General features: G+C 34.6%; 1 protein-coding gene across 1 annotated transcript in view; it reads left to right on the forward strand.

Moving 5' to 3' along the window:
• Positions 1 to 6,649: 6,649 nt before the first annotated feature.
• Positions 6,650 to 9,186, forward strand: part of LOC112210082 (uncharacterized) — a 5,377-nt gene continuing 2,840 nt past the window's right edge. The window contains exons 1-3 of the mRNA XM_024358336.2: positions 6,650 to 6,742; positions 6,849 to 7,004; positions 8,563 to 8,718. Of these exons, the coding sequence (XP_024214104.1) occupies positions 6,665 to 6,742; positions 6,849 to 7,004; positions 8,563 to 8,718 (390 nt within the window). The 5' untranslated portion in view covers positions 6,650 to 6,664. The remainder of the gene's footprint in view (positions 6,743 to 6,848; positions 7,005 to 8,562; positions 8,719 to 9,186) is intronic.

Genomic DNA, 9,186 nt, shown 5'->3' on the forward strand with positions numbered 1-9,186 from the left:
TAAAGAAACATGGCACTCATTTATCACGAGTTGGACATGGCATCCCGCAAAATGATTTATAAGACGTTGTCACATCAAAAGTTTTAAAATTTGCAAAACTATGACAGAAATATCAAAATACAGCTGTTACTTTACATTCTTGAAAACTTATACAATGCTAAATTTCAATATTGAAAATACTAAATGATTTTATTGATGAATAATTTATGCTGAAAAGAATGATTTTATTGATGGAATATTTATGATAAAAAGAATGATTTTATTGATGAAATATTTATGATGAAAAGAATGATGTTATTAATGAATGATTTATGATGAAAAGAATGATTTTATTGATGAATTATTTATGATGAAAAGAATGATTTTATTGAGATAGTTATCCTTTCAACTGAAGGGCTCAAATATAAGTAGGTTAATTGGAACTAAGCAAAGTAATTACTTAATAACCATGTCGATCTGACAACAATATCAGACTAACGGACCGACAAACGGCGCATGCGCTCATACAGTCAAGTTCGTGTTACAACTTAAATTGTATTTAGGTGTATTTACCTTCTACGACTTTCTATGTTACACATAATTTTTCAAAAATCTTTGAGTTTTCAATGGCCTATATTACAATTCTTAATTATAGAAATGTATTTTCAACCTGGAAAAAACATTTTTCCTTTATATCTTTAAGTTTTTTTTTTTTAATAATTTATTTATTGATATTTACAACTGTATACACATATATACAACAAGTAAATTTGCTGTAGGTGACATAGTAACATGATAAAAACATGTGGAGAATCTACCCACTGATAGAACTCCAATAGCATTTCTAGAGAAGAAGATCTCGAGGCCATCTTCTTTTCAGACGCCTAGGAGGATTATTAGGTAATGAAGGAGAAGCCAGGTTAGAAACAAGTGGATTTGGATGGTTGAGAAGTTTATTATGGAAGGAACGGTATCTGGTTCTGGCCAAATCGGCAACATATGGAATATTGAGGTCCTGATGGTTGACTTGATTTGTGACAAAGTAAGGAGGATTAAGGATTTTACGAAGGATGTAGATCAGTCTTTTGTAATGGATTGGCAATTTAGACCGTTTGTCTAGTAAATGTTGCAATAGTCGGAATCTACGTGCAGTTTCTTGTCTTTTTAGTCTTGTATGAGGATTCCATGTCAGTCGTTTGTCGAGATGTAGTGCTAAGTAACGGATCTGTTCGACAGGAATAAGTGGGGTATTATTAAAGGATATTGTAGGGGAAGAGGTCATGGGTTTACGACGAAGGGTAAATGTGATTTGGTGGGATTTATTGGAATTTATTTTAATCCTATCTTTAAGTTATTTATCAAATCCTTGCATAATTTATCAGTTTTTTATTACTAATAGAAATTAATTTTAAAAAATTAAATATGTACCACTACGATCCATGAAGTGTCGGGGATGTAGTACTTTGTAAGAAAGTACTGTTACGACTAGACCAAAAGTTGTGCAAGGAGGTGATTTGGTCAGAATCATGCTCGACCGCCAGATTTTTACCCAATTAAGGGTACCCACTTTATGAGGCTGGATGTGAAACCGAATCCACAGGGCTGCCACTAAGGCTACAGGTAACAGATAATTACTATCAGCCAAGCCGTATTCGAACCTGGGTTCTTGGGAAATTGGTAGTCCATTGCCTTACCAATGAGCTACCTACTCCCATTAATACAAATGTGAAATGGTTAATTATTTCAAGCAGACAAAATTAAAGGTGCTTTAGAGGAAGCCATTTTAAAAATTCGGCATCGAAAACCTGTCAAACTAGTTTAATGAGAATAAAATACAGCTGATATTAAAGACCACCCCAATAGTAGTTAGGCTTACAGAGTTTAATTTTTTTAAACTATTTATTTAATGTAATTTACAACTGTACAAAATAACACAATAGGTAAATATGTAGTATGTTTCATATACACTTTAAAATCTTGGGAAGGAACCACCCATTGGTGGTACTTCAAACATTAATTTAAATTAGAAGGTCCCGTGACCATTTTCTTTTCAGACGCCTCGGAGGATTATCAGGGATTGCTAAGGATGAAAGAATAAGAATTAATGGGTTAGGATGGGTAAGGAGTTTGGAATGAAAAGACGCATATCTATTTTGGGTCAAATCTGCAACCAATGGGATGTTAAGGTCTTTGTGAATGAGTTTATTTGTGACGTAATAAGGAGCATCAAGGATTTTACGTAGGATTTTGGATTGTAACGATTGGATACGGGAAGAATTTGATGGTTTAGTGGAACCCCAGAGCTCAATTCCATATGTCCAAATTGGTCTGATTATTGTAGTGTATACTAATTTTTTATAGTGAATGGGAGGTTTAGAGCGATTGTCAAGTAAGAGTTGTAGCAATCGGAATCTACGAGTAGTTTCTTGTCGTTTCAGTCTTGTGTGTGGATTCCAAGTAAGTCTCTTGTCAAGATGGAGAAGTATGGAATAAGTTCAACAGGCATTTCCGAGTTTAATTAAAATTGTTTAAGCCATTTTCAAGAAAATCGGAAAAATGTGAAAAATCGATTCTATAAATTAACCCTTGGTTTACAATCGAAATATTAATTTACAATCAAGTAGTCTATAATATTAACTAGGTATTGACATCATTGAAATAGTTTGGAAGTACTTAAATGTCTAATTTTAAAACAACTATCCTCTTAGAACCTTTACTAGTGTTTAATTGAAATAATGAAATTTTTTTGTAGTTATATAAATCAGGTACGGTGCGCATTTCAGAGAGCTTTCACTAACCACTTTATTTTGAAATTAAATTAATTCTCTCGCGTTTAAGAAACGATATTTCTATATTATCCATCGTGGAAACACATTCACATACTAATTTTCCTAACGAGACATTTAGTTGATAGATTGTCAAACTTCAATTTCAATAGTTTACAGAAAAGGTTTTTAAAAGTGGAGTAAATTTGCTAAAAATCTCATTTGCCTAAAAATTGAATTAAATTGAAAAAGGTGATATAAAGACCAAGAATTTCATAACGCTAAATAGTGGAAGCGAAAGTAAGCAGGAATTTGGAGTTGCATTTATGGTCGCGAATCAAATAAAATCCTCAATCCTCGATTTCCAACCAATTAACGAAAGGCAAGGCAAAATGAACATTAGGGGCAATTTCCGGAACATTGGATTAATACGTGTGCATGCCCCTTACAAAAGGGAAGGATGAAGAGGAGAAAGATATATTTTATGAACTATTGGAAGATGCATATTGTACGTGTCCTAGCTACGATATGAAAATCGTGTTGGGAGACTTTAATGTACATGTTGGTAAGGAAAAGGAGCTGAGACCCACCATAGGAGTTCATAGCTTTAGACTGAAGAACTAATGACAATGGGTATAGAATGATAAGCTTTGCAACATCGAAATCTATGGCTGTTATGAGCACTATGTTCCCTCATAAAAACGTCTATAAAGAAACATGGCACTCATTTATCACGAGTTGGTATCCTCCAAAAACTTTAATTGTATAAATGAGATAGTCATAAGCGGAACAGTTGGTGAAGCTACGGTGACAAGTTAAAACAGGTGGAGGTGTATCAAGGTAGGATTGACCCAGACTGCTAAAGAAGTGCGTGGAGAAAAAACAAGACATCCTTGTAACTATTGGTTTGACGAAGAAGGTGTACAAGCAAACCAGAAACGGAATGAAAAAAGATTAATGTGGATTAATTGAAAAACACGGCTCAGTTACAAGGAGTAAAAAGATACCAGGATGCACACGAAGAGATTAGTTAGAAGCAAGAAGAGGGAACCATTAAGGAAGCAGATTGAAAACTCAAGAAGTAGAAATGAGTCCCCCAAGTTCTATAAAATGGTGAATAGCGTCAAGTGTGGACCGATCAGGAGAGCCAACCTAATGAAAGACTACCTTGGCAACATACTAATGTTAGAAGAAGAAGTGCAAGGATGGTGGCGGTAATGTTTCAACAGCTTATTGAACACGAGAGAAGCAGAGAACTGGTTGGAAGACCGTGTACAATCTCCAGTGGGTATTAATAAGGACGATTTCGAAGCCATTTCACCCGATGTAGTGGACATCGAAGGTATCTTTTCTAAACTCAGAAATAATAAATGATCCGGTAACGATGGACTCCCAGCAGAATTGTTTAAAGCAGGGCATCACGAAGTCCCCTGGTACTACAGTACCTGGTAGCTCAGATATGGGTTGAGGAGACCATACCCGAGGAGTGGAATAAGGCTGTAGTAGTTCCTACGAACAAGAAGAGATATTCAACGATATGCATCAACTATCAGGAATTAGTTTGCTTAAAACTGTATATAAAATGTTTTCCATATCCCTACACAATAGGCTCCTTCCGTATGTTGAACAGAAACTGGATGATTATCAAGGTGAGTTACGGCCCAATAGGTCTACTATTGATGAAATCTTCGCCCTGAGGCAACTCTCCGAGATGAAGGGATATCAGCAGACAACTTGGATGCTGTTCACTGATTTTCGGGCTGCCTACGATATAATCGTAAGGAGTCTGCTCATAATGGCTATGCAAGAATTGGGCTTCCTAGTAAACTTCGATAAGAGAAATGCACAATGCACAATCTGCCGAGTAAAAGCTTGTGGATTATCAGAGCCTTTTGAAGTGGAGTGTGGCCTAAGATAGGGTGACCCAATAGCCCCTCTCATGTTTGATATCGCTGGACAAGAAATCATAAATAAAGCAGGAATAAATCAGGGAGGAACAGTATTTACAAAGATTCAAGTTCTGGCCTATGTAGACGACGTCTTCATCAACGGTAGATCCCTGCAGAGGATTAGGACTGCTTTCGAAGCAATGGATGTCGAAGCAAAAAGGATAGGGCTGCATATTAATAGTGAAAAAACTAAGACTATGCTTTTGGGTAAGAAGCCACTGGGCCAGAGTAACGGTAATGGGCCCCTATAATTTCGAAGTTTTTCTTACCTTTGGTCTATTGTCAATAAGAACCGGGATAAAGAAGAAGAAGTTAAAAGCAGAATTGCTGTTGGAAATAGAACTTGGCAAACTTGTTAGCTGTACCACCAAGTTCACCCTGTAGAAAACGTTAATAAGGCCAATCGTCACATACGGTGGAGAAACCTGGACCCTGAGAAATAAAAGCATTAACCTGCTAGACAGGTTTGAAAGAGTAATTGTGAGGACAGTCTTAGGGCCCGTATGCGAGAATGGTAATTAGCAAAGGAGGGAAAATGGTGAACTGTTAATGTGAAAAACGGCTCTAAAAGTAATGTAAATCTCCTCGTACATAAGTATACAGAGGCTTAAATGGCTTGGCCATGTAATGAGGATGAGCGAGGAAACTGGCTCATAAACTGTACAGTTACGTTCCGGATGGTGTGCAGCAACGTGGTAGGCCGAAGGGCCGATGGAGGGATGCTGTGAGGCGGGATCTGCGACAACTGAGGATTCCAGTTACCCTTACAGAAGATAGGGAAAGATGGTTGGCGGCCGTTGAGCAGGCCAAGGTCAGCTTCACGCGTCTCTGCCAGTAAAAGAAGAAGAAGAAGATAAAGATGTTTGCGAGTTATTTCTGCAACGATTCATAAAGAATGCACTGAAAAATCAGCAATTAGTGAATTTATATTGATAATATATATATCTCAAAAACTATTCGACAGATGTCTATTAACCCTCAGATTAAAGCTAGTTGTTGTTGTTGTCTGGGGCTTTAGAGCGTAAGTAAATCCCTGAGGTCATCAACGTCCGTACTAAAGCTAGTTTAACGTGTCATAAAGTAGTTTATAATGTTGATCTTGGTAGGAGTTGTAGTTTTGTTATTCGACAAACTAAATTCACAAAATATTGATTTTTAGATTTTCGTATAAAACTGTTAATTTGTGAAAAAATATATCTCAGGAACCATATGACGTATCGATGTCTGCTAGATCGAGTTCCAGTTAAATCTATAATGAAGTAGTTTATGATGTTTATCTACATTAGAAGTAGTAGTTTTTATGATATTTTCAAAAGAATTATCTGAACAACTATAAATTAACATTTTGTGAATTTGCTTTGAAAAATATCAAGTAAACTACTAGTCTTACGAACATTAACGTTAAACTACTTAATAGTAAATTGAACTAGCATTAATTTGAGTGCTAATTGACTAATTGAGTGCTAATCTGTATGTCGAATGGTTTCTGAGATATTGAATTACCACTATAAATTCACTGACTACTGATTTCTAAGTGCATTTTTAATGAATTGCTACAATTAAAAAAGCTATATCTCGGGAACTATTGAATGTAAGTAGTTCTATTAGGATTCATACTTTAGCAAATTTACTCTACTTAAATGATGTTCTCTTAGGTTTTCTAGTGTTTTTGGTAGTTTTAAAGATATAGAGCTGTAAATGAAAGATTAATATTTTGAAATACCCGCCATTTTGTATTCCCTTTACTTATACTTATACAGATTCATCAGTATTTTAACTAATAAATATACATAGTTTTCATTAAAGTAATAAAAAAATAGGGTGAAAACCCTATTTTTTTTCACCTTATACGTTGAGTTGTTATTAAAAAACCCATGAATATTATTAATCTTTTGTGATATCACAATGTATTATATATAAGGTAGATCGGATACAGGAAAACCGTTTCATGTATTGCTGTGCTCAGTCGCCATGAAGTGGCCGAAGTTATTGGTGTCCCTCTTCCTGTGGATCTGTATTCCTGATCCATGTCGCTCTGGAAAGGATTCGGTGAGTATCGGTGAATTAAGTTGGCGAAGATTATCATCAAGATTCGTAATAACAGAGAAAAATAATCGTATGTACATCCACACTGTATATATATATTTTTTTACAGGGACTACGATTCATAATGCACGAGATCGAAGATTGCGAAGAAACAGGCACCCATCAGATTTATGCTACCAGAACGAAGATCAGCAAAGTGAACCGTAACCAATTATCCTATTCAACAAACATTACAACAGAAGTTACTATCGATGATAAAATCACGGTATATACCAATAGTGATTTATCTATTTATGTAGAAAAATATGTTTCGTTACATATAAGTATTTATAAGCAATCTTTTTGGGATGACTAACTGCCCTCTAGTAGAACCTTATTCTTTTCGAATCTTGGATTAAGTAAAAATATTTGTGAATTATCTTGTAGTAAATTAATCAAAATTAAGACAAATATAGAAGGGAAGGATTTCAAACAAATTAATATGCTCTTTTTGGATAATTTCTTGATATTTACAAACAAATTAATCAAATTTATAATTGTAAAAATCACAGACAAATATATGTGTACATATAAAAATAACACAAAACTTTAGTAAAAAAACTAATATAAAAAGATAGTATAGTCTAATTACAAACGAAAATAATAAAAAAAAGACTTTAAACTACTTTTTTTTTTTTTTTTAATTTTCAAAACCTCTTTATTTTTCATTTAAATATACAATAATATACAATATATAAATATATATATATATACACATATATACAAAATACAAATTACATCTTTGTTTGCCGTATGGCATTATAAGACTAATTACAATTTCCGCTGAAGGCAGATATACACTGGTGGTATAATAACTGGGGGCTAACAGAGAATGGAGAGGGACCATTCCGGCTGGTGTAAACTACTTAAAACTAAACTAAGACCTATATCACTTATGAAATATTTACTTAAAACTGGAAGAGGTGGTTTAAGATAGTGTTTAATCGGGCAATATTTAAAAAGTGCCTGAAATTAGACAACGGCATGAAACCCGCCCTTCGCGGTTGCCTTACTTATCTGAACGGAGAATTATAGCGAGTAGGTTGGTCGATGTACATTTCACAAGATGTTCATAACACAAAAAAGGCAACCCTTCCCTGCTAGACCCGCCCCACTAAGACCTCCAAGGAGCTCCGGTCCTATATCATATAAATACAAATATATGCGAGGTTAATACCAAGCTAATATTACAGACCACTTGATTGTAAATTGAAATACCAAGTTTAATCAAAATTGCTGGAGCCGATTTCGTAAAAATCAAAAAAAGAAAAATTTAAAGATTATATAAAGTAGCGCATTGAATGTATTTTGGACCATACCATATATTTTGGCCAAAATGTCCCCACACATCTCTCACATACACATGCCTTAAATATGGAATTCCAGTGTTATATAGATTAAATGAATGAATCAATGAATTTTCGCTTTTTAGATAGGCTGTTTACAAAGACACAGGGCATTTTGCAAGGATTTGTAATTTGCAATCATAAGGACCTCAAAAGGTATATTTAGGTTGAACTCATATTTGAAATTTTTCATGATCGCAATGATGTAAAAAGGATTACAGTCACTACTACGTTTATAATTACTTACTAACTTTAAACTTGTCATTTATACGAAGTCCCAAAATATCTAAATTACTACAGTTTCTACTGTCATGAACGGTTAACGTCATTGCAACTGTAGCTATAAATAAAATATACTTAAGATATTTGTCGATAATGGATCGACTCTAATAATTCCCATTTTTAGATGAAAATAATTTTTTTAAATATTATTTTCAGGGTTTTTTTGATGTTGCCGACTTTGAAAACGGAGAATGGAGGCCTCACTACATCTCATTAGAATTACCTCGGGTCTGTAGCTCTATGGAGCAAATAATGCCGGACTTGTACAATGCCATGGTGCAATATCTGAAGTCACCGTGCCCTATTCCACCGGTGAGTATTGTTTGCATTTTATTACTGTTACTAGTATGGTATTATAGGAAATAGGTAATACTATTTTTATTTTTATATTCCCTTACCTGGCCACTTCTGGCATACGGAGTGTTTTTTATATAGGTTACTAACCTATTATGGTCGAGATATATTCCGTGAGGATAACAAAATATTACAAAGAATAACAGGTTAGTAACAATGGGCTCCAATATCCTTGTATATTGAGGAAGGTCAGTATGATTGAATGATGATGTTTGTTCAATAATACTGTGTTTCAATATCCTGTTGTATAAACGTTCCATAACTCTACCCTTATGTGGCAGTTGTACAGTTCTACCGAGGGATGGTATCTCACTCTTTCTCTGAACTGGGGTGAGGTTGGTACCGATGTTCTATATCTCTTTCTCTTCCTCTCTTCTTTTCTTTTGACTTGGCTGAGGTCTGTATCGATGCTCTGTCTTTCTCTTT

Source organism: Halyomorpha halys, unplaced genomic scaffold (assembly GCF_000696795.3).
Source record: "Halyomorpha halys isolate HHAL.00 unplaced genomic scaffold, Hhal_1.1 Scaffold24.1, whole genome shotgun sequence".
Taxonomy (NCBI): domain Eukaryota; kingdom Metazoa; phylum Arthropoda; class Insecta; order Hemiptera; family Pentatomidae; genus Halyomorpha; species Halyomorpha halys.